The following is a 27,224-nucleotide window of genomic DNA, read 5'->3' as shown; positions in this document are numbered from 1 at the left end:
ACAATTAAATCACTGAATAATCTGGGCCCTGGATACATGAAAGAAATGTAGCAGCTGCCTAGCAAACCCTGCAATCTCAGATCCACAGGTTCTAATAATCTAGTCATACCCAGAGTCACCTGAAAACTTTTGGTCCCAGAGCCTTCTGTCATGCTGCCCCTACATTATGGAACTCCCTACCTCAGCAGATCAGGACAGCTCCATATCTGGATGTGTTTAAATCCAGACTGAAACCCCACCTGTTCAGTTTGGCATTTGCAGAAGTATAATTTTTGTTGTGTGAATACTTCACCCTACTGCCAATCACTGAATCTGAGAGAGCCTAAGCGCTTTGAGTCCTATGGGAGAAAAGCGCTACAGAAATGTTATTGTTATTGTTGTTATATAGAGGGAAGGTTACTGTTAGGAGTAGGGGAGGGTTAGTGTGAGCATTAGGTTACAGTGGAGGATAACAGAATATTGGTAACATTATGGATATTCTACTATGTGGTATTGGAAATAGTAGGATATTGGTACATTTTCGAGGTTCTATTATCAGCATTTCCTGGCTCTTATCTTACCAGCCATAATAACCTCAATATTAGAATAATGGCTAAATCGACAGGCCCTTTTTACCAATCTCTATTTTTTATTTACACTCGATGGACGTATGTCTTTTTTTGACCACAAATAACTATGTAAATATGTACACAAAATAATCACCAAAAAGTTTGTGCACATTGATTTCTTTTTTTCACTGCCTAAAACTGCTCTTGAAAATTCCACCCCATAGCCAGAAGCAAACAATAATGATGAACATTTAACATTTGTTTTGATTGTATAGCTTTAGAATAATCACACTAGCATAGGGGGTCCTAAACACTTGTAATATATGCTGCAATTAATAACATAGGGACCTCTTAAATATTTTTGTTTGCTTATAAAACATAAATCAGTTCAATAAGAATTGTAAATTTAGTAGCAAGTAACTAATCTGTTTACGTACAGTGCTGCCCATATCTATTCATACCACTGGCAAATTTTGACTTAAAGTTATCCCAAAAGATTAAAGTGAACCTCCGGACTAAAAATCGACTCAGCAGCACTGAAAAGGCTTGGTGTTTCTTCAACAGTTTCACAGCATCAGAACTTTCTTTCTCTTATCCAAGCCTCATTTTTAGCTGCACAGAAGAAAACTGCCCGGGCTTTTTTCACCTGATGCTGTGCAAAGCATGATGGGATTTCTGATGTTGTTGTTCTCGTTCTGCTGTTTTGGTGCAATTTTTTTTTTACATTTTGAATTTGACATTTAAAGCCTAACGTGTGCAGCTGGGAGGGGTTATCAGGACACAGGACAGTTGGAACTGTGTCTACTGCTCCCTGTCACCTCCTTTCAACCAAAAAGATGACTGCCCCCATGACAAAGATGGCAGCCCCCATGAATCACAAACATTTGCCTGTTCTATTAAAACAGGGTGGGTAAGAGATTATATTACCTATTATCTATTCTAATTAACATAACTAATGTAACTTGATGACAGTATGTTTGTTTAGGCTGAAGTTCCCCTTTAATGCAACGATATACAAGAGGCATTATTGTGAAATAAAAACATTTCTCAGCTTTTATTTACACTTGAGCTGAAAGTGTCCAGTCCAAAATTATTCATACCCTTCACAAACTGTCACAATCTGTGGGAAAATTCAAAGTTATATACCATTCCAAATAGTCCAAGCTGTTCTAAAGTATCATAATTACCCTGATTAGTTAGGAACAGCTGTTTTAATCAACTCAACAGGTGAAAAACAGCAGCTCTCTGCAGTTAGTTTGTGAACATAAATATACAAGAAATGACCGTCGCAAAAAGGTGTTGTATTGCTTAAATCTTGTATTGTATAATGTGATCACAAAAACACAGATTTGTCACAAAATACAATGGGCTGTGGACAGCAGATCACAGCCCAGTAAGTGTGTACAATGATAGTGGTTACAATGATAGTACAAAGCTGAACAACAAAGGCAAGTACAATCCGTGGATCATTACATGTAGAACATACAATCACTGCATCAAGCTAGCAGCAGCTAGAAAACGTGCAGGGAGCATGTGCAAGGAGCAAACACTGAATCTAATCTGACTAGTGACACAATAAGCTCTGGCAGCGATCAAACAATCATGCAGTGATCGTCAGAAGGAATGTCCAAAGGGTAAATATGGACATTCCTTCTGACGATCACTGCATGATTATTTGAACGCTGCCAGAGCTTATTGTGTCACTAGTCAGATTAGATTCAGTGTTTGCTCCTTGCACATGCTCCCTGCACGTTTTCTAGCTGCTGCTAGCTTGATGCAGTGATTGTATGTTCTACATGTAATGATCCACGGATTGTACTTGCCTTTGTTGTTCAGCTTTGTACTATCATTGTAACCACTATCATTGTACACACTTACTGGGCTGTGATCTGCTGTCCACAGCCCATTGTATTTTGTGACAAATCTGTGTTTTTTGTGATCATATTATACAATACAAGATTTAAGCAATACAACAGCTTGGTGTGCCGGTCATTTCTTGTATATTTATGATTTTGTAAGACCTCAAGTAGGTCTGGTTTACTGACTGTAGCACCCACATGTTCATTGTTCTCTGCTGTGTTGGAAGGTTTGCATACCTACATTCATTTAATGTTAGTTTGTGAACAGTCATGGCTAAGGCAAAGCAGCTCAGTGAGGACCTGCGGCTGTGTATTGTGGTTGCTCACAAGTCAGGAAAGGGCTACAAGGCCATTTCTAAACGTGTTCAAGTTCCAGTGGCTACAGTGCAAAGTATTATTAAAAAATACATTTTCCACACTGTGGACATTCTCAGAGGGTGTGATTGGAAGCCAAAAAAGACACCTGTGCTGACCAGGAGGATAGTGAGAGAGGCCATTCTGGTGAATCTGGGCTCTGCTGCTGGCAATTTCTCAAGGCAAACAATCCAACGGACACTGCACACGGCTGGGTTCCATGGATGCAGACCAAGAAGGACGCTACTTCCCAAGATAAGGCACACAAAAGCTCACTTGGCCTTTGCAAATGCTCATCTGGACAAAAAAGAAGACTTCTGGTCTTCTGTGTTATGGTCAGATGAAACAAAAATTGAATTGCTTGGTCACAATGTGGCTCCTTCATTTGGCAAAAAAAGGAGAAGACTTCAACCCAGAGAACACCATCCCCACTGTCAAACGTGGTGGGAACCTAATGCTTTGGGGGTGTTTTCTAGCCAGTGGATCAGGGAACCTAATCACAGTAAAAGGCACCATGAAAAAAGTGCAATGCATGAGTATTCTCAATGACAATATCAGGCAATCTGCAGAGAAACTTGGCCTTGGCCACCAGTGGACATTTCAGCATGACAATGACCCAAAACACACAGCAAAAATGGTGAAGATATGTTTAGCAGACAACATTAACGTTTTAGAGAGGCCCAGCCAGAGTCCTGACTTGAATCCAATTGAGAATATGTGGAGGGAGCTAAAGATCAGGGTGATGGCAAGAAGATCCTCCAACCTGAAAGATTTGGAGCTCATTGCTAAAGATGAATGGGCAAAAATACCTGTGGGGACATGCAAAAAGCTGGTCTGCAATTATAGGAAGTGTTTGATTGCTGTAATAGCCAATTGAGGCTTTTCTATTGATTATTGAGAAGGGTATGAATAATTTTGAACTGGACACTTTTGCTCAACGACATCTATCTATGTCATTTCCCATCAAAAATGTACTTGCTGGTTGAATCAAAGTAACTTTAAGTCAACACTTGGCAGGGGTATGAATAATTTTGGGCAGCACTGTATTTAGGCATTTATTTACTCAGTGCACAATTCCAGCTTATTTATTTATAATGTTCTTCTGACCGTTACACCAGTCTTAGTGTTCAGCTTTGGTCTCATCAGGATGATGTAGCATTTGGGGATGAAGATGCAGCTCAGGAGTCCAGCACTGGAGGCCAAGATGGAGAAGACCTCCACAGCCACCATGTATTTCCCTTTGGTGCTGAGATAGGCTGGTATGAACGCAATCCAAACACTGCAGAAGACTAGCATGCTGAATGTGATGTACTGAGCTTCATTGAAGGTATCTGGAAGGTTTCTGGCTAAAAATGCTACAATGAAGCTTATCATTGCCAGACATCCCATGTAGCCAATCACAGTATAGAAAGCAGTGACAGAACCCTCGTTACACTGTAATATAATCTTGCCAACCTCCACATGGGAGTTATATTCTGGGAATGGTGGAGAGAAGTTTAACCAGAAGACACATATCACTGACTGTCCAAAAGAGCCAAGGATCAGGAAAAAAGCAGGGAAATATTTTCCTAACATGCTACTTCTTCTTCTGTTTGGTTTGATGGTATTAAAGGCCAAGAGAACGGTGACTGTTTTGGCTAAGATGGAAGAGACGGCCAGGGTAAAGATATTTCCAAAGGTCACTTGTCGGAGGAGACAGGAAATCTTGGTGGGATGTCCAATGAACAGCAGAGGACACAGAAAGGAGAAGACCAGCGAGAGGAGGAGGATGAAGCTGAGGTTCTGGTTATTGGCTTTTATTATTGCAGTGTCTTTGTGGGTGATGAATATCGCTAACACAACACCTGCTAAAAAACAGAAGAAGAGAGAAAACACAAGAAAACACACGGCCAGTCCATCTCCATAGGATAAAAACTCAACTGGTCTTGGAATGCAGGTGTCTCTTACTTCATTGGGCCAGTGATCTTCTGTGCATCTCATGCATTTTTCCATATCTGTATAGAAGTGACACATCCTAGAGTTATCACATAATGGGCATATTCACTAACATTTGCATTGCTTTAATAGGCAAATTCTATCAAACGTTCTAACCTATTAGACTTAAAGTGCGTTATACAGACATTGTATGTGTTGCCTATATTGGCCTCGATTCACTAACCGGCGCTAAGTCAGGTAGGACGTCTTAAGGCTTAAGACGTCCAAACAAGGACGCTAAGAAGTTATCGTGCACAAAAATTTGCGCTAAGTCGGTGCACTGGTAACGTCGCACCGGTGCGTGTGAATCTTCGCATCGTGCGCGCGAAAAGTCGCATCGCCCGCGGGCAAAAGAGCTTATGCACGCGGGCGATGCGACTTTTTGTGTGCACTGTGCGACATTTTCAGTGCACCGACTTACTTTTTGTGAGCGATAATTTTTGTCCGAACATTAGTGCGCGCAAAGGTACTTTGCGTGCGCTAAGGGGCTTTTCACAGGCGTGCTAACACTTAGCACCCTTTTGTGAATTAAGCCCCTTGTGTGCTATTGGCTGACTTAGGTCTGACACACACCGTGAACAATTTTCTGACAGTCATCACTGTCGACTTAAAACAGAATAAAAAAATAAAAAAAACCCACTCCCATGCATTAAAATCACTGTAAAATCTGAGCAAAATCGCCAAGATTACGATTTTATAAAATCATGATTGTGGCGATTTTGCCACTCATAGTGTGTCTCAGGTCTGAAAACACAGAATGTGTGTACATGTTTGCATAAAACACTAAAAGTAATACTAAAGCGAACCTAAAAAGAAAATTAGACACAAACACACACAAAAAAAAACACCCATCTGTAAAAGCACTTAAAGTGGATCCGAGGTGAATTTTTACTCATTGCATAAGTGTGTTCCTTTCCTATTGTTTATAGGGCATTCCTCAAGCCAAATACTTTTTTGTTTTAATACTCTAATTCCCTATAAACTAAATAAACCACGCCCACAGGTTTTCAGAGAGCTTTGGCAGTAGCAAGGGCTCATGGGAGCTCAGTCTGGGCAGGAGGAGGAGGAGGAGGAGGTGGTGTTACTAGCCATTGATTTCAGAGGCAGAGGGGAGGAGGGAGGAGGTGGGATTAGGTTTTTTTTCACAGTTTTAGTGATCAAGATACAGATAAGCCTGCCTCTGTGTAATGTTTACATACAACATGGCTGCTGTCATTGTATCACAGGAAGAAATAATCATTTTCTATTAAAGCTGTTTGCAGCTATATTTGCTGTGTAAACTATATAAACTTTAGATAAGATATATAGACAAGTTACTTGTTATAGTCAGTTTTTTATCTCAGGTCCGCTTTAAAGGGAAGGTTCAAGCAAAAAAAAAAAAATGAGTTTCACTTACCTGGGGCTTCTACCAGCCCCATGCAGCCATCCTGTGCCCTCGTAGTCACTCACTGCTGCTCCAGTCCCCCGCTGGCAGCTTTCTGACCTCGGAGGTCAGGGCCAAATTGCGTACATTTTTACACATTCCCGCTAGTGCAGGAACATTAACGCATACATTTTTACGCGTTAGTGGTGCAACGCGTAAATTTTTGTTCCTGCACTAGCTGGAATGCGTAAAAATGTACGCAATGTGGCCCTGACCTCCGAGGTCAGAAAGCTGCCAGCGGGGGACTGGAGCAGCAGTGAGTGACTACGAGGGCACAGGATGGCTACATGGGGCTGGTAGAAGCCCCAGGTAAGAGAAACTAATTTTTTTTTTTTGCTTGGACCTTCCCTTTAAGGACACAAGTGCTTCCAAAACCCTCTGAATACTCCCGAAGATTTGGAATTTCAAAGGGGACAGCAGTGAACCGAGTTCATGGAGAGAGGAGCAGGACGATCTATAGCATCCAGAGACTTTTTAGGTTTGCTTTTTATTTGCTTTAAACAATTTGCATACATTAGTGCTAACATTTAAGTATGTTTGAAATCATCTTCATTGGTTCTTTGGAAGATCAGCTTTACTAATGGATTTGGAGCAGGTGGGGTCAGGCTACTATACTCATTATAGTAGAGCTCAATCGCATCCAAAACGCAGCAGTCTGAATTGCATGTAAAATTGCAAATCGGAATCACAGGTAGTGTAAAAGAGCCCACTAGGTGATATCTTCACATTATAAATTTCGACTTTGCTCTAAAAGATTCCTCATAGCTTGAAAGCTACTATCCCAGATTTTTTTTTAGCAAAACATCCCTGAAATGGTTAAACAAAAGCACTTTGTCCTGCTATTCAGCTTCAATCCGCATCCAAACTAGAGATAACAGTATCTTTGTTTACATTCCAATGTTGTTACAATGTGTGTAAACACAGTGTAACAAGTCGAAAGGAGCTCTCTGTGTTTCAGACACATACACACAGTTCAGAAAAGCTCATTAGAAGATGTTAATATTGTAATGATACTACCTGGTCCGCGCGCCTGCGAAGATCCAGGCACTTCCGGCTTGCATCCAACGGCGTCTCCTCCGGCAGCTCTCCGCAGGCGCGTGCATTCCAGGGGTCACACAGGACAGACGCATCAGAGTACGCGTCCTCCACATGCGACCAGGCGGCAGGCGTACCGGAAGTGACGCGGCCGGTGTGCATATAAACACCTTCCGGTACATGGCTCCACGCCTGTTTATAGCATGAGCTTTGCCGCTACTAGGCTCTAGTGACTGTAGTTGCACAAAACATTGTATTGTACTGATATTTGTGTGTGACCCGGCTTGAATATTAGACTATCCGTTTGCCTTATCCTACAATCCTGTTAGTGATATCTGTGCATGATCCGGCCTGATCTCCTGACTATCCGTATGCCTTATCCTACAATCCTGTTATTGATATCTGTGTATGACCCGGCCTGATCTCTAGACTATTTGTTTGCCTCATCCCAGCAATCCTGTTATTGATAATCTGTGCATGACCCAGCCTGAACTCTTGACTGTCCATTTGCCTTATCCTAGCAATCCTGTTATTGATAATCTGTGTATGACCCAGCCTGAACTCTCGACTATCCGCCTGTCTCATCCTAGCAAACCTGTTATGATATATTGTGTATGACCTGGCGTAAAATCTGACTATCCTCCTGTATCATCATTGTTTCATATATTGTGTGAGTGCCCACGACCTGAATCCCGTACTCTGCTGTATACAATAATACACTCTCAGGGAGTCTTAACTCTCTACTGCCCCTGCATTACTAGGGCAGTAAAGTAGTGTCATTTGTGACGTCACGGTCAGACGACCGTTACATTATAACAGGCCCAAAATATAATTATATATGGAGGATCTACGGCAACAGATAGACCAATTGACAGAGGTGGTCAAGGGTCTCACTGATATGGTGACCCCTCTGGCACATGTACTGTGGCTGTTGATGTAAATCATGAGGCTGATGATAATGCTCCACCCGCACCTCCTGAGGAGCCAGCAGCACCTCCTCCATTAATTCAAGCGCCAGAGCCTAAACTCCCCCTTCCAGAAAAGTTTTCAGGGGATCATAGTGCTTTCAGTAACTTCATGAACTCATGTATGGTGTATTTCTTTGTAAGGCCCAGAGCCTCGGGAACTGAAACTCAAAAGGTGGCCCTGGTCATTTCCTTGTTGCAGGGAGATCCACAAGCATGGGCTTTCAGTCTCCCGCTGGGACATCCAGCTCTTTCCTCTGTAGAGGAGTTCTTTAAGGCCATGAGCGTGTTGTATTCTAACCCAGATGTCACCGCCACTGCTTCACATAAAATTAGGGGTCTGAAGCAGGGAAAAAATACAGCTGAAATTTACGCCTCAGAATTCAGAAGGTGGTTAGTATCCTGCCCTACTGGATTAATTCATTTTTGGGCTGACAGAGACAGTCAAGGATCATTTAGTTAATTATCCACCACCTCTGTCACTTGACGAAGCCATTACTCTAGCTATCAGGGTGGATCGTCGGCTACGTCAAAGATGTCTGGAACAATCTGTAGCTGGAAATGTCAGTCCGATAGTCACTGGTACCACAATCCCTCCTGTGGCAATGGAAGAACCCATGCAAATCAGGTCTTCCAAACTCTCTTCGGCCGAAAAGACACAGAGAAGATCCCAGCGCCTGTGTCTTAACTGCAGAGGTGCCGGTCATATGGTCCGTACCTGTCCCGAGAAGAAGTCGGGAAACTCCAGTGCCTAGGTGGATTTCAGGAAGTTCACCTACGCGGGCAGGTAATTCCTCTTAAAGAACAATGATTTTTGTTACCTTTTTGTCTTGATTGGCAGGAGAAGGGGATAACAGGGCAAGCTTTTATTGACAGTGGGGCTGCAGGGAATTTCTTGGATGTATCTCTGGCCAAACAATTAAACATCCCATCACTACCCTTATGTAGTCCACTACAAATTACAGCCGTGAAAAGTAATTGCTTTAATAAGGTAGGCAGAATACCCCTTTAAACTTAAAAAGAGAAAGAGAATTAGGCCCTTATAGACATCTCACATGCACCATGTCAACATTAGACAATGTGTATGCACAAGAAAAAGAGTTGACTCTTGGGTGCATGTGAGGTAGAAAATTCCGTACTTTATTATAACACTAAATAATAATAATAAAAAGCATTAGAGCATCAATAACCACATACAATGACATATAACATAAACATATTAAAAAATGGAGGCAAGGAAAGTGCTGTGCATAATGGGAAATAAATGGAGAAGGGGCTGCAGTCCCCAAACTCCACAGGACCAAATGACCCAAGGCCTGTATTGACAAAAGGCTTGTTGAGACCTGCTTCAATATGGCGTCTGGACCTGATGGCAGGTATATATATATCAGATAATGCAATTCAACCAGCCCAGCAGGCTAATAACACTTTTGAGCTGAACACAAGGCTCCCAAGCTAGGCAGTTCATGAATGATTCCCACTCGCAGAATCTCCAAAAGTAGCAGAAGCCAATGGGGAGTCCAGTTCAGTGCAGCATGCTGGAGCAAGCAATAGATTTAGCATATTAGCATGGTAAGCAGAAGCAAGTTCATTATTAAGCCAGCATTTTATATTGCTTAAACATAGTTCATAACTTCAGTGCAAGCGATATTGCCAGACATAGGTTACCCGTCCTGGGATGAAGTCAGGTCATGTAGTTTGAAGTGATGACACAAAAAGCACAAAAGGCGCTTGAGAGTCCGTCCTAGCACAGCAACAATCAAACCTCCATATAGGGGGGAGGCCTGTAGCTCGACATGTTTCGCTGCTATAAACAAAGCAGCCTCATCAGGAGCAAGCGAACCCCGAGGAAAAATGGTAGATACTGGATAGTGAACAACTCACCCTTAAATCCATTACAGCTCCGTGAAAATCCACCTCCCAAAACGCCGCCGTCAGGTCACACCCACCTCCGTAAAGCACGTCTTCCGTGCTCAGTCATTGGCTGACGCTCGGTGACAGTGCTGTGCGTGCCAGCGCCAGGAAGAAGTCCAAGCGTGCGCTCCACGCTGTGCACACGCCTCCAGACCATCCCAGGGGCGGCATTCCGCACATTGGAGGAGGCAGAAATCCATACACGGCGGCAGGGGGCGGAATCCGGAAAAAACACACACACAATGAAACACACATATATATAGACCCTACCAACCCACCAATCTATAATGTTGCATTACATATAGTCCAAATGCTGGCAAACCGTCACTCCAACGCCAGAATAACTGAACAAAACAGCAAGGGGAGGCCAGCAAGTGACTACAACAGAGAAGGAAAAGAGGGGATGTTGGCCAAACAACAAATAATACAAGATAAATGGGGATATAGACAGGTACAGGGCCACGTAAAAATGGACTCTTAAAGGCACAAGTGCAGACACGCACACCTATGCTAGAACCTAGGGGCATGTAAATCAGCAGGAGGAAAGGGCACACCAGGGCACGAAGGTAAGCACAAATACAGGTACATAGGCATAACCAGGAACATGACAGTGAAAAATAAACCCGCGCAATTACCGACAGTGGACCGCACGGTCCCACTATCTCGGCAAAAACGCACGATAATTGACGCTATCATTTAAACCCATTCCCTTGGTAGCATTAAGGTTATATATCCAACGCGACTCCAATTGGAGTAGCTTTTGATCTATGTCTCCTCCCCTGTTTTGTCTATGGATTCTATCCAGACCCACAAAATGTACGAAACTAGGATCTCCTCTGTGATCCAAGTTTACATGACGTGAGATGGGGGATTTGAAATTACAGCATCCAATATCACCAATGTGATCTTTAATTCGCTCTTTAAACGCTCTATGCGTCTTGCCAACATAGAAACGGCCACACCTGCAAAATAGCAAATAAATTACACAAGTGGTGTTGCAGTTGACAAAATGGCGCAAAACTCAGCGTCTCCCGCCAGGCAGGACTACCTCAGAACCGACCAGTAAATACCGACAGTACACACAGCCTCCACAACTAAAGGTCCCTCTAGTCGTGCAGTGTTGGAATCGAGATTTGCGTACAAAATGGCTAGACGTTATGTTTTCCTTTATCGTTCTGGCACGTCTAAAGGTTAACTGTGGCCTGGCCGACACGAATTCCTTTGCCAAGGCATCCCCATGTAGGATATGCCAATGGCGTCGGAGTATACGGTCCAACTGGTCTACCTGGTCGTTGTACCTGGTGACCAGTCGCACCTCACCCCCAGAGTCTATTCTACATTCCCCAGTGGAATGTTTTTTGTTCCTAATCAGCTGACCACGATCTGAAGATTTAGCCCGTTTGTAGGCCTTTTTAAGCCATCTATCTTTATAACCTTTTGCCCGAAACCGATCACGTAAAAGTTTAGCTTCTTTTTCAAAAACGTCATCCTCCGTGCAGTTCCTTCGAAGGCGGAGGTACTGCCCGGTCGGTATTCCCCGTATGACATGTTCAGGATGTGAGCTATCTGCTCTTAGGAAAGCATTGGTCGCAGTACTTTTCCTATACAATTGGGTAGTAATATAACCGTCCTTGTTGATATTAATGCGAATATCCAAAAATGGAATTGTCTCTTTATAGAACTCAAAAGTAAATTTCAGATTGCGGTCATTTTGATTAAGCAAAGCTACGAATTCTTTTAATAGATCCTAGGGGGCGAGGATCTATTAAAAGAATTCGTAGCTTTGCTTAATCAAAATGACCGCAATCTGAAATTTACTTTTGAGTTCAATAAAGAGACAATTCCATTTTTGGATATTCGCATTAATATCAACAAGGACGGTTATATTACTACCCAATTGTATAGGAAAAGTACTGCGACCAATGCTTTCCTAAGAGCAGATAGCTCACATCCTGAACATGTCATACGGGGAATACCGACCGGGCAGTACCTCCGCCTTCGAAGGAACTGCACGGAGGATGACGTTTTTGAAAAAGAAGCTAAACTTTTACGTGATCGGTTTCGGGCAAAAGGTTATAAAGATAGATGGCTTAAAAAGGCCTACAAACGGGCTAAATCTTCAGATCGTGGTCAGCTGATTAGGAACAAAAAACATTCCACTGGGGAATGTAGAATAGACTCTGGGGGTGAGGTGCGACTGGTCACCAGGTACAACGACCAGGTAGACCAGTTGGACCGTATACTCCGACGCCATTGGCATATCCTACATGGGGATGCCTTGGCAAAGGAATTCGTGTCGGCCAGGCCACAGTTAACCTTTAGACGTGCCAGAACGATAAAGGAAAACATAACGTCTAGCCATTTTGTACGCAAATCTCGATTCCAACACTGCACGACTAGAGGGACCTTTAGTTGTGGAGGCTGTGTGTACTGTCGGTATTTACTGGTCGGTTCTGAGGTAGTCCTGCCTGGCGGGAGACGCTGGGTTTTGCGCCATTTTGTCAACTGCAACACCACTTGTGTAATTTATTTGCTATTTTGCAGGTGTGGCCGTTTCTATATCGGCAAGACGCATAGAGCGTTTAAAGAGCGAATTAAAGATCACATTGGTGATATTGGATGCTGTAATTTCAAATCCCCCATCTCACGTCATGTAAACTTGGATCACAGAGGAGATCCTAGTTTCGTACATTTTGTGGGTCTGGATAGAATCCATAGACAAAACAGGGGAGGAGACATAGATCAAAAGCTACTCCAATTGGAGTCGCGTTGGATATATAACCTTAATGCTACCAAGGGAATGGGTTTAAATGATAGCGTCAATTATCGTGCGTTTTTGCCGAGATAGTGGGACCGTGCGGTCCACTGTCGGTAATTGCGCGGGTTTATTTTTCACTGTCATGTTCCTGGTTATGCCTATGTACCTGTATTTGTGCTTACCTTCGTGCCCTGGTGTGCCCTTTCCTCCTGCTGATTTACATGCCCCTAGGTTCTAGCATAGGTGTGCGTGTCTGCACTTGTGCCTTTAAGAGTCCATTTTTACGTGGCCCTGTACCTGTCTATATCCCCATTTATCTTGTATTATTTGTTGTTTGGCCAACATCCCCTCTTTTCCTTCTCTGTTGTAGTCACTTGCTGGCCTCCCCTTGCTGTTTTGTTCAGTTATTCTGGCGTTGGAGTGACGGTTTGCCAGCATTTGGACTATATGTAATGCAACATTATAGATTGGTGGGTTGGTAGGGTCTATATATATGTGTGTTTCATTGTGTGTGTGTTTTTTCCGGATTCCGCCCCCTGCCGCCGTGTATGGATTTCTGCCTCCTCCAATGTGCGGAATGCCGCCCCTGGGATGGTCTGGAGGCGTGTGCACAGCGTGGAGCGCACGCTTGGACTTCTTCCTGGCGCTGGCACGCACAGCACTGTCACCGAGCGTCAGCCAATGACTGAGCACGGAAGACGTGCTTTACGGAGGTGGGTGTGACCTGACGGCGGCGTTTTGGGAGGTGGATTTTCACGGAGCTGTAATGGATTTAAGGGTGAGTTGTTCACTATCCAGTATCTACCATTTTTCCTCGGGGTTCGCTTGCTCCTGATGAGGCTGCTTTGTTTATAGCAGCGAAACATGTCGAGCTACAGGCCTCCCCCCTATATGGAGGTTTGATTGTTGCTGTGCTAGGACGGACTCTCAAGCGCCTTTTGTGCTTTTTGTGTCATCACTTCAAACTACATGACCTGACTTCATCCCAGGACGGGTAACCTATGTCTGGCAATATCGCTTGCACTGAAGTTATGAACTATGTTTAAGCAATATAAAATGCTGGCTTAATAATGAACTTGCTTCTGCTTACCATGCTAATATGCTAAATCTATTGCTTGCTCCAGCATGCTGCACTGAACTGGACTCCCCATTGGCTTCTGCTACTTTTGGAGATTCTGCGAGTGGGAATCATTCATGAACTGCCTAGCTTGGGAGCCTTGTGTTCAGCTCAAAAGTGTTATTAGCCTGCTGGGCTGGTTGAATTGCATTATCTGATATATATATACCTGCCATCAGGTCCAGACGCCATATTGAAGCAGGTCTCAACAAGCCTTTTGTCAATACAGGCCTTGGGTCATTTGGTCCTGTGGAGTTTGGGGACTGCAGGCCCTTCTCCATTTATTTCCCATTATGCACAGCACTTTCCTTGCCTCCATTTTTTAATATGTTTATGTTATATGTCATTGTATGTGGTTATTGATGCTCTAATGCTTTTTATTATTATTATTTAGTGTTATAATAAAGTACGGAATTTTCTACCTCACATGCACCCAAGAGTCAACTCTTTTTCTTGTGCATACACATACAAATTACAGCCATTGATGACTCACCCTTACAGTTAGCTTCTCCCATGGCTGTAACCCCAGAATTGCACCTCAAAGTTGGGGCTTTACATTCGTAAAGAATCATTTTCTTCCTGCTGAATGTGCCCTCTACTCCATTAGTACTAGGTTTGCCCAGTTTGAGACGACACAACCCAGTCCTGGATTGGCACTCGGGACAACTTGTTAGCTGGTCTGGGTTCTGTCAAAAGAACCGTCTCAGCATTTTACCTCTTCTCAGTACTAATCTCCCAGCAGATACTAGAAGTTTACAGGGCCTTTTCTGATGTGTTCTCGCCCGTGCAGCAGATGAGTTACCCCCACATGACTGCCCCATCGACCTGTTGCCAGGAACTATGCTTCCTCTGGGTCATTTGTATAGTTTGTCAGCTCCTGAAAGGTCGGCTATGAGGGAATACATCAAGGAGAACTTGGAGAAGGGGTTTATCCGCCCTTCATATTCTCCTGCAGGGGCTGGGTTTTTCTTCGTGGAGAAGAAAGATGGTGGTCTCAGACCCTGTATTGATTACAGATGTCTGAACAAGATCAGCATAAAAAAGTTACCCTCTTCCACTAATTGATGATCTGTTTGGACAGGTCTCAGGTGTTCACCAAATTAGATCTCAGGGGGCCTATAATCTCATTCAAATCCGTCAAGGGGATGAATGGAAGATTGCATTCAATACTCATGACGGGCATTATGAGTATTTGGTGATGCCCTTTGGACTCTGCAATGCCCCTGCAGTCTTCCAAGAATTCGTCAATGACGTCTTCAGAGACTTTCTGGGAAGATTTTTCATCGTCTATTTGGATGACATTTTAATTTACTCCTCTTCCCTCTCAGAACAATGGGATCATGTCCGGGCAGTGTTGCAAAAATTGAGAGAGCACCATTTATATGCCAAGCTTGAGAAGTGCACATTTGAGACCCATCGGGTTCCTTTTCTGGGGTACATCATCTCAGATTCAGGTCTAACCATGGACCCAGCAAAAGTCTCAGCAGTTCTCAATTGGCCGCGACCTGTTAATTTGAAGTCACTACAGAGGTTCTTAGGGCTCGCAAATTTCTACAGGAAATTTATTAAAGGGTTCTCTCTTAAAGTGGCACCGTTAACTGACTTGACCAAAAAGGGTGCTGATCCTAGTCAGTGGTCCACTTAGGCTCACTTCGCTTTTAAAGCACTGAAGGAAGCCTTTTGCTCAGCACCCGTCCTGGTGCACCCAGATGTTTCACGGCTCTTTATTGTTGAGGTTGACGCTTCCGAGCTTGGGGTAGGAGCTGTCCTCTCTCAATACGCTGGGACTCCCAAGAGGTTGCACCCATGCGCCTTCCTCTCTAAGAAATTTTCTTCCGCAGAGCGGAATTATGACATCGGAAACTGAGTTGTTGGGGATAAAGTGGGCATTTGAGGAATGGAGACAATGGCTGGAGGGTGAAGCATATCCAGTCACGGTGTTCACCGACCACAAGAATCTGGAGTACATCAAGTCTGCTAAGAGGTTGAATCCTAGGCAGGCTCGATGGGCTATGTTTTTCTCCAGATTTAAGTTTACAACTACGTATAAACCTGGGTCCAGATTCCGCTGAAATTCAAGCTTCTGAACCTATTGTGCCTACATAATGCATAATTGCAGCTGTGACTACCCCTGTGCCAGACAAAGATTTAATGGACATTCTTTCTTCTTTTCAAGGTGATGCTCCCCCGGGAAAACCTGCCGACTGCATTTTTGTTCCCCCTCAATGGAGGCTCAAAGTCTTGCAACACTTCCATGATGACAAGTCAGCAGGCCACCCCGGAGAAACCAAGACACTGGAGCTCCTATCTCTATGGGTGTGGTGGCCATCTCTGACACGAGATTTCAAGGCATATGTCAGCGCATGCTCCACCTGTGCTCGCAGTAAGGTTTCTCGCACTGCGCCAAGTGGTTCACTCCAGCCCTTACCTATCCCATCCAAACCTTGGACAAATGTGTCCAAGGACTTTATTGTGGACTTACCAGCCTCCAAAGGGTATACGGTCATTTGGGTCGTGGTAGACCGATTTAGCAAAATGGCCCATTTCATTCCTTTAAATAAACTACATTCAGCAAAAAAATTGGCTGATCCGACCAGCGTAAGCGTTTTTTCAGCAGCTTAGATCCCCTTCTACAGTACATGTAGTCCCACAGCACCTGGAACTCAGACAAATGCTAGGGGCGCCTGATGAGTCATCCGTGACGAAACTAGTTGGGCGGAACCATCACCACGGTAGGAGGTGCTAACCACGTGGATTTTATTGCGATGCGCATTTTTATTCAAGCATTGTGAGTACAACTTTATATTATTTTTACTTGGAATAAACGGTATCACGCTATGCAAGCATTTGTCTGAGTTTACGGTGCTGTGGGACTACGTGTACTGTAGAAGGGGATCTAAGCTGCTGAACAAACGCTTATGCTGGTCGCACTGGGTCAGCCACAGTATTTGGTAAGAGGTTAGTGTATCGCTATGGGAGCGCCTGCATGTGGAGAAGTTTAAGGTGCTGGGTCACGCTATATGAGGTGGTGTGTGATGAGCACTTTGTGGTGAGAAATCATAAACATACTACGCCATAGAGTTCTTTTCCCTTTCATGCACGGCTGGAACACGGTTGGAGACACAGGAGGATCGGATGAGATTTACTGGCTGGGCCACACACGCTGATTGCCAACTGTTATGATTGCCACTAGAGTTTGGTGAGCATAATCGTTTTCTCAATAAGGATAATACTTGCTGGTGCAATAAGAACACACGAATTTGCAATTTTAGGACGTTTTTGAATTTAGGACTTGTAAACCAGGACTTTTGTCTTTGGATTGTTATGGAGAATGTGTCTATAGGAATGTATGCAGAATCATACTCCCAAGTAGGAATTAAGAGGGCTCCTCTGAAACAGTGCCATAAGGTTGCGTTCCTGTTCTAGGACTTGAGCACCTAGGTCATTAGACAACTGTTTATTGATGGACTTAATCACTCACTAATCATTGCGTTATACATTGAAGCTAGGTGTGAGGATTGATGTAGTGGGACTTTTTGCAATTGATGGTTGAATTTTAGGACTAGTGCTTCAAGTCCTTTGAGATACTTGTTAAATTTTTTGAATTTTGTTGGATATGTGAGTGTGGGAATTTATGTTAAGCAAATTGATATACCAGATATCCATATAAATAAATGTAATGATACTACCTGGTCCGCACGCCTGCGACGATCCGGGCGCTGGCTTGCGTCCCATGGCGTCTCATCTGGCAGCTCTGCGAAGGCGCATGCGTTCCAAGGGTTGCACGGGACAGACGCGTCAGAGTACGCGTCCTCCCTATGCGACCAGGCGGCAGGCGTACCGGAAGTGACGCGGCCGGTGTGTATATAAACTTCCGGTACGCGGCTCCATGCCTGTTATAGCGTGAGCTTTGCCGCTACTAGGCTCTAGTGACTGTAGTTGCACAGAACTTTGTATTGTATTGATATTTGTGTATGACCCAGCTTGAATATTAGACTATCCGTTTGCCGTATCCTACAATCCTGTTAGTGATATCTGTGTATGACGGGCCTGCTCTCTAGACTATCCGTTTGCCTTAACCTACAATCCTGTTATTGATAATCTGTGTATGACCCGGCCTGAACTCTCGACTATCCGTCTGTCTCATCCTAGCAAACCTGTTATCGATATATTTTGTATGACCTGGCGTAAAATCTGACTATCCTCCTGTATCATCCTTTCATATATTGTGTAGGCAGAATTGAAGTTTGAGACAGCACCCATGTATAAGAGATGGTGTGCCCAAGCAGTCGGCCCTCCACACCACCAGAGCCGTCAAATGCAGAGAATGGATCTTGCAGGCACCACCGGTATAATTATAGCTTCTTTATTGGTCACATCAGACTGTGCAGAAGATACAATGACAGACCGCTGTTTCGAGCAACATAGCTCTTTATCAAGTTGTCAAATACTGCATAAAATCATCATACAACATACAAACTTATATAGTGTCTATAAACCAATCACAGTGTAGCACCAAAATCCTCCAATCAAAGAGCGCCATGTCAAAGGTGGACCTGATGGAAGACTGAACAGAGAAGGAAAAAACCTCCCCTTTTAGCAATAAAACCAACTTTATACAGAGTACTATTACTTAATATAAGGTGCGCATATAGAATTCAATAGCGCTACTTGTACCTGTATATATATCTCCATTGTCGCCACATATCTGCTTCGTAGCAGGCTAAAAAGCCTGTAGCCAAAAGTAACCAATCCGCAGGCCGCATCACAGGAGGGTCCGCCTCCCTGCCACACGTCCTACGGACGGGAGTAGCCCGTCGCTTCCGCAAAGCCGCCGACCAATCAGAGCGTCAGGCGTCCTCTGACGCTCCCTCGTGACGTATGCGGAAGGATATCCGCATAGTCATGCGCACCTCAGCAAAGGGAGAGTCCGCCTTCAGGCGGATGTAAACAATACGTGCGCATGGCATAGGCGGTATACACCGCCGCCCATCAGCACTATCTCACCTCCCTTGTTGCTATAGAGACAGGAGCGTCCTAATAGACTATACGAATGTGATGGCATATATCCTTACTGCCGCAGACTGCAGGGGCACATCCGTCCCCCCAGTATACCACATCCAGATATATATACTGGCATGAACCCGGCAACAATAGAGATTAAATCCAAAATAATTATAGACCTTTCTTTATTGGAAAAAATCACTAAAATTAGCCCAATCGACGCTTGTTCAAGATTAGAGTAATTCCAGTGATACACTTATATTAAAATAATAATTAAAATCAACAAGCCTCCCATAAGAACACCTGCACTTTCGACCAATAGAGAACGACAAATCATAATCCAAATTGAGACCCCCAGTTCCCAATACCCCCAATTTACGGATCCAGAAGGCTTCTGGTCTAGAAAGTTCTTTCTCCCTACCTACCAATTGGGGGTATTGGGAACTGGGGGTCTCAATTTGGATTATGATTTGTCGTTCTCTATTGGTTGAAAGTGCAGGTGTTCTTATGGGAGGCTTGTTGATTTTAATTATTATTTTAATATAAGTGTATCACTGGAATTACTCTAATCTTGAACAAGCGTCGATTGGGCTAATTTTAGTGATTTTTTCCAATAAAGAAAGGTCTATAATTATTTTGGATTTAATCTCTATTGTTGCCGGGTTCATGCCAGTATATATATCTGGATGTGGTATACTGGGGGGACGGATGTGCCCCTGCAGTTTGCGGCAGTAAGGATATATGCCATCACATTCGTATAGTCTATTACGACGCTCCTGTCTCTATAGCAACAAGGGAGGTGAGATAGTGCTGATGGGCGGCGTTGTATACCGCCTATGCCATGCGCACGTATTGTTTACATCCATATAAAGTTGTTTTTATTGCTAAAAGGGGAGGTTTTTTCCTTCTCTGTTCAGTCTTCCATCAGGTCCACCTTTGACATGGCGCTCTTTGATTGGAGGATTTTGGTGCTACACTGTGATTGGTTTATAGACACTATATAAGTTTGTATGTTGTATGATGATTTTATGCAGTATTTGACAACTTGATAAAGAGCTATGTTGCTCGAAACAGCGGTCTGTCGTTGTATCTTCTGCGCAGTCTGATGTGACCAATAAAAAAGCTATAATTATACTGGTGGTGCCTGCAAGATCCGTTCTTTTCATATATTGTGTGAGTGCCCACAGCCTGAATCCCGTACTCTGCTGTATTCAGTAATACACTCTCAGGGAGTCCCAACTCTCTACTTCCCCTGCATTACTAGGGCAGTAAAGTAGTGTCATTTGTGACGTCAGAATCAGAATCAAATTTATTTCGCCAAATACAGCAAGAGCTGTATTCGGAATTATTTGTGGTACACATGGCATAGACATAGTATAGGAAGACAAGATTTAGGAAGACAAGACAAGTCACATGACCGTTACAAATACATAATAAAAAGCAGTTTGGATAAAATGCAATGTCAGCTTTCAGGGTACAATAAACTACACTTTGGAAACTTGTAATTTGTAGACAGACAGTATTCCTTGTGCACAAAAGCAAATATGATAACTGTGTGAGTAATAAAAAGTAGGAAAACACATTTTTATTGAATGTTATGTCGGAGTTTCAGACCACTTTAAGTTAACAGGAAGCAAGCAATAAAATACTCAGAATAATGTTGCCAGTACTTTTTCACCTGCTTTTTAGTAGTTTTTCAATTGCATGCAGAGTGCAAAAGTGATTTTAAACAGAAAATAAAAAATGATCTCCTAGGAGAAAACTTAGGAGAAGTAAATTGAATCAGGCAATTTGTTTTTGTATTGACGAGTGTCTTACAAGCCTTCTCAAGGACACTTATTCTTCCTTTTACAAATTATGTTCCTGCTGGATTATTTCTAAGTGTGGCCCGCACCTCAACAGGGCCGGGCCAAGGCAGAGGCAAGAGAGGCTCCAGCCTCAGGGTGCAGTGTAGGAGGGGGCGCCCAACTCACTGAGCTATTATTCCCCTATTTTGTTTGAAGCAGAGAGATATAAGAAAAGGGCATACATGGCAGTGACTTCAAGCCAGATAGCTAAAGATTAAGTTATTTGGGGGGTTGGGGGCCCTAAGGCACCTCTTAGTCTAATAGCAATCAGTGTGTGACAGCTGGGGTGGGAGGGATGGAGGGGCGCACTTTGGTGTCTCAGCCTTGCACCTCAACCTCTTGTATCAGCATAGTAAGCTGATCCCAACTCAAAATGTACTACTGAAATACCTTAGGTGGCTCTTCCACTGAATCTACTCTACATGTAACTTCTTTCATTATGTACATGTCTAAATTGTAATGCCTATATAACTGCTTGTTATGTTTCTTTTGGTTTTGGTTTGTTAACAGATCATTGGTCAATATGTTCTCCATGCACATTTTTTGATAGTCTTTTTTATATTATCAATTATACTGCTTATTGATGTAAGTTGTTAACTTACTTTAATAAACTCAGTGAGAGTAAAAAAAACATGTTATTTCTGTCCACTTAGTAAAAAACACATGCAAATGGAGAAATATTGGACCATAATTTATAAGCGTTCAGGTTTCTGATCAATAGAAACAATCCTGTTTTTCTGGGATCCCCATAGAAAAAATCTAGAAATAAACCCAAATGACCAACAAGCCTGAGAAAGAACATGTCTGAGAAGGGATCCACAGCACTGGTGTTTCATGTGTTGATTTCCCCAGGAGTAGCAATGAATAACTTATGCTTAGGGGGTCATTACTAGGGATGGGTTCGAAATGTTGATTGCCAATTAAATTTTGTAATCCGAAAAGTGTCTTTGTGTTTGCTATTTTAGTCAGTTTTTTTTCTGCTATTTTTTTTTCCAAATGTATGATATGTGTAATCTGCATTTTCGATTAGCAACCACGGTACACTTCCAATTTTTTTTGATTGGCCTAATATTTTGGAGTCTTGTGATAAGCCTAAACATTTTTGCACTCTGATTTCCGCCTCAAATAGCTGATATCTGATAGGAAACCAGGAAATTGAAATCCTGTGGAACTCGTAAGCTCATCCCTAGTCACTACATTTCTATTTCCACATTAAAATTAATTGTCCTACATTTGAAGGACAACATAGATTAACTTCCATTGCTTTGAGTTGCTCAAGTTCCAATATATAAATCAAAAATTGCCAAGTAGAAAAAAAAAGGCTTTCTTTTAATTCTCTTCCCCTTTAATATTCTGATGTCCATTGACTGAGAATTTACAGACATTGACACAGATGTTCCTCACCCGTCTGGTTGGAGATCTCGCCCTCTGCACAGGGCACACAGTTGTAGCAGCACCTCTGTTGTCCTTCCTGAGGGACCTTCCTGTATCCGGGGAAGCAGCTGGGAGTGCACACTGAAGAGGGCATCTGTGGAAAAGTAAAAATGCTTCAAGATAAATCTAATCTGTGGGAGATAAGTAGCTACCAAATACTGCTTCTATTTTTCTTTTCCCCCAGAAATCTGGAAAACTCTGATGGAAATGTTGACTTTTTAGATGAAGTTTGGCTTGGCTTCACCCTTCTTTCTCATCATATTTCTGGGTATTTAGTTAAAGCGGATTGTAATATTCAAAAGTAAAAAAATGGATCCATATATGTCCTTCCATTTTGTTTTCTAGGTACACTTGGCCAGTGTGTCTTTGCCTAACTGCATGAACTATGCAGTGCCAGTGGAATTGTTGAGAATTTTTTTTTTTTATTTAGCTACATTAACAAGCTTATCTCAGAATGTAAATAACGGAAAGCTTCCTATTTCAAATTAGATAAGGATGCTATGAGGAGTAGGTAATGGAATCCCTCCTCCCCTTGAGGAGTTTACACAGTGATGTGAGTCACTGAAAGACATGGTTGGATCAGAACTCAGGACCCACTCTTGCGGCTGCGGTACCAGACAATTACTTAGTTTTACACTGCGAAAGACAAAACCGCAAGGGAGGAGGATTAGCTCTGTGCTTCAAATCCAGTTTGAATATTAAAGCCCTCGCTGTACCCCCCACCCACTCTTTTGAATGTCTGGCAGCCGAACTCTCAGTTGGGAAAAAAATAAACATACTGCTTGTCTACCGACCCCCTGATGGCGGCTCAGCTTTTCTCAAGGAAATAGCAGAACTTGTATCTTGCATAACACTGAAACAACCTAGGTGGATAATTCTGGGAGACTTTAACGCATGGGTCGATACACACTCTTCCCAATTAGGATCTAAGCTACTTCTCTCCATGAATGAACTGGACTTCTCTCAAGCCATCAACCTCCCTACCCACAAAAAAGGACACACTTTGGACCCCATTTTCCATTCAGAACTCCGAATATCCAATGTTGAAATTGATCCAGTAGTTTGGTCAGACCACCACACTGTCCACTTCTCCTTTACAGCACCGGCTACAAAACACCAAGTGAAAGAACTAATAAAATATCGTTCCTTGAAAGGTTTGACACCCCAACACCTTCAGAACAGCCTCAATCTAGGCGGACTGACAGATCACAACTTAGGCCTTGAATCCATGGTCCTTAAATATAACCACGATGTCTCAGCCCCTTTTGACGCCATAGCTCCCTTAAAGATTAAACGTTTCGCACCATTACATCACACTCGCTGGTTTGACAACTCTATAAAGGAACTAAAGAAACAGGGACGCAAACTGGAACGAAGGTGGCACAAACACCAGTCCCCTGATGACAAACTTTCCCTAATTGCTCACCTGAAAAAATATCAAATGGCGATTCACAAAAAGAAGTCCTTATTCCTGTCTCACGAAATTGCAAATGCAGCCAACAGACCTGCCCAACTATTCCGCACGGTTGACAGTCTCTGCAATCCATCTTGCAGGAAATCCAGCATCAGACCTTCACAGGAACTGTGCAAGAAATTTGCCCACTTCTTCTCAGACAAAGTCTCCTCCATACGATCTGCCATTCAATTCACAGCCCCAGAAACCCATGCAGAGCCATATAACAGATGTAAAAATAGCCTACCACCATGGTCTGATTTTAAGGTAATCACTGAAAAAGACATCTTGGATATCCTCTCAAACCTTCACCAGACTACCTGCAATCTGGACCCTGGCCCCACTAAGTTCATGTTGAAATGCCCTGAACTATTTACACTGGCATTCCAGAAAATAGTCAACAGTGCCTTACAAGAAGGGTGGTTTCCCTCTACTCTGAAAGAAGCAATCGTCAGGCCACTACTCAAGAAACCATCCTTAGACCCAGATGCTCTAAACAGCTACAGACCTGTCTCTAACCTCCCCTTTCTGGGAAAAGTTATTGAAAAGGCTGTCTACCTCCAACTTGAAGCCAGGCTCTCCAGAAACAACATCCTTGACCCTCTTCAATCTGGCTTCAGGAAATATCACAGCTGTGAAACAGCCCTCACCCAGATTTGCAATGATCTGCTTATTGCAAGAGACAAGGGTCAATGTTCCATCCTGATTTTGCCCGACCTGTCAACGGCTTTTGACACAGTCGATCATGAAATCTTGCTCAACAGGCTACAAGAGTACTGTGGCATAGATGGTGTTGTTCTCCAGTGGTTCAACTCCTTCCTGGCTGGCAGAACACAAAGGGTAGCCTTAGGGCCCTTCCTCTCCAACCCTGTACCACTAAAATACGGTGTACCTCAGGGCGCAATATTATCCCCTTTACTTTTCACCATATACATGCTGCCACTTGGAGAAATCATACAAAAACATGACCTGACATATCATTGCTATGCTGATGACACCCAGCTATATTTGTCATTCAAACCTGGCATCACAGACCCTACTCCACAACTAAACTCATGCTTAGCTGAGCTTCAGGAGTGGATGAATATTAATTGGCTAAAACTTAATGCTGACAAAACTGAGGTTCTTGTTATCGAGGGCCAGGGCTCAACAGCAAAGCAGCCCCAGTCTCAACCAAATCCGCTAAGGATAGGGAACTCAGACCTGAAAAACTCAGACTGTGTGCGCAGCCTGGGAGTACAGATTGATGGGAAATTAAACTTCAGGAATCAAATCTCAGCAGTTGTGAAACATTCCTTCTTTCATCTAAGGAATATTGCAAAGATTAAACACCTAATTCCTTCAGAGGATCTTCCAACCCTAGTCCATGCCTTCGTCACATCAAGGTTAGACTACTGCAACGCCCTCTACACAGGCCTGCATAAGAAAGACTTACGCCGCCTGCAATTAGTACAGAATGCCGCCGCAAGGCTGTTAACGAGCCAACCCCGCCATTGCCACATAACACCAACCCTGAGCTCACTCCACTGGCTACTGATAAAATGGAGAATTCTGTTCAAGATCGGCTTACTGACATTCAAACCCTTGCACAATCTGGGCCCTAAATACCTGAAGGACTTGTTGCAACTGCATCACACCCCCCACAATCTTAGATCAAAAGGACGTAACACCATGGTCACCCCCAGAGTCCACCTCAAAACCTTTGGAGACAGAGCCTTTTGTCATGCTGCCCCTACATTTTGGAACTCCCTGCCACACCCAATCAGGACAGCTCCATTCCTGGAAGCATTTAAGTCTAAACTGAAAACCTACCTCTTTAGTCTGGCATTCATGAACATCTGACTATCTCCTCTGTAACACAATCCAGCCTGCAACCCTGTATTAATCTGAGACACAACTATGCGCTTTGAGTCCTATGGGAGAAAAGCGCTTTACAAATGTTATTGTATTGTATTATGTCTGTTGCCTAGGTGATGTTTGCCATGGGAGGAACAGTAAGCTGTGGCGCTAGGGAAGGAGTCGCTGAACTGAGTTGAAAAAGAACAGGGATGTCAGTTTGGTATCTCAGAGGCAAGGTTAATAGGGAAACTAGCAGAAATATTCTTTAAAGAGACTCTGTAACAAAATTTTCAGCTTCATTTCTTCTATCCTATAAGTTCCTATACCTGTTCTAATGTGGTCTGTCTTACTGCAGCCTTTCCAAGGTGCACAGTGGCTGTATTATCTCTGTTATATAATCTAATCTTCTTTCCTTTGCCAGCTTTGTCGGCTCAAGCAGGAATGTGCTGCTCTGCTTGTGATAGGAATAAGCTATACACACCCTCGCCACGCCCCTTCCAGGCTCTGTATGAGTCACAGACTGAGCTTCTCTCAGCCTATCACATGCTGGTTAGCAGCCATGTCTTTTGTTTGTAAACACTGCCTAAAACTGGAAATTACAAGCCAGGATTGCAGCAGGGAGTGGCAGAAACAGCACAGAGGGTCCCAGGAGAACATAAGGAATAGAATGGTATGCTTTTTATTGTAAGAATTTTAGAGTACAGATTTCCGCTAAATCTGACAGTGAACCCAAGAAACAGGATAGGTAAGCTAAATAAGTAATTTCTAATTGCATGATTTAATTATCTTTTTTTTTCATCTCACTTTAATGCTAAGTACACATAAAGCAATTTCCCATCCAATTGATGGGATTGGTCAATTATTTTCGACATGCCCGATCTGATCCCAATTGATAACAGGATCAATTTTGCAGAGTTATCATGGGAAAATTGATCCCATTATTGATCAGGAGCAGTGTGGATATGTACACACTCTATAACTCCCCATGAGATTACCGTAAATCATTGAATATAAGTCTACCTCGTGTATAAGTCCACTCCAATATTTGACCGACTTAAGTTGGAATTTATTAACTGAAGTATAAGTCTACCCAGCAAAGTTAATCATGTGTACAGCATAAGATCAGAAGATAGAAAGGTTGAAGCCAAGTTTAATAAAGGCTATATATGCATCAGCTTGCACACACCTCAGGAAGCTCACATATAATTCCTTCTAACCGTATACACATTTTAACATATTTGAAAGCCAGGTGAGATTATACTTTTCCTTTTTTTTTTATTACTTGGGCAATTCACACGGTTGTAAGCTGCCAAGAACCTGCGTGTGCTCCTGATTGCCCCCAAATCCAAATACTGCAATTACTATTATTATTATTATTATTATTATTAAGCAGAGACAAAACAATATAACAAACTGGCATATCGAAATAAAAAGTAGGAGGATAGTTACAATTGTTCATCTCCTCCGTTTATTTTCATTTCAGGTTCACTTTAAAGACATTACATGTAAAAATCTTGAAAATTCTGAGTGTTTGGGGGTAGTGCTATACCAACATCCGGTGGTGCAGTTCACAGGCCCATTCATAGACAGGTGATCAGGAAGTAAACAAACAAACAAAAGGCTCTGCTCCTTAGAGACCAGAGCCTGCAGTCCGAAATCTGTTAAAAAAAAGGCTGTATGTTTACTGGCAATTATTCCAG

The 27,224-nt window shown here is 43.0% G+C and overlaps 1 protein-coding gene across 1 annotated transcript in view; it reads right to left on the bottom strand.

Annotated features, from left to right (window-relative positions):
- Nucleotides 1–3,850: 3,850 nt before the first annotated feature.
- LOC137571038 (vomeronasal type-2 receptor 26-like) overlaps nucleotides 3,851–27,224 on the bottom strand; it is a 42,224-nt gene continuing 18,850 nt past the window's right edge. The window contains exons 4-5 of the mRNA XM_068279730.1: nucleotides 22,203–22,326; nucleotides 3,851–4,755 (exon numbers count right to left, since the gene is read on the bottom strand). Coding sequence (XP_068135831.1) covers nucleotides 3,851–4,755; nucleotides 22,203–22,326 — 1,029 coding nt within the window. The remainder of the gene's footprint in view (nucleotides 4,756–22,202; nucleotides 22,327–27,224) is intronic.

Source organism: Hyperolius riggenbachi, chromosome 4 (genome assembly GCF_040937935.1).
Source record: "Hyperolius riggenbachi isolate aHypRig1 chromosome 4, aHypRig1.pri, whole genome shotgun sequence".
Classification (NCBI taxonomy): Eukaryota; Metazoa; Chordata; class Amphibia; order Anura; family Hyperoliidae; genus Hyperolius; species Hyperolius riggenbachi.
This window is presented reverse-complemented; position numbering and strand designations above follow the sequence as displayed.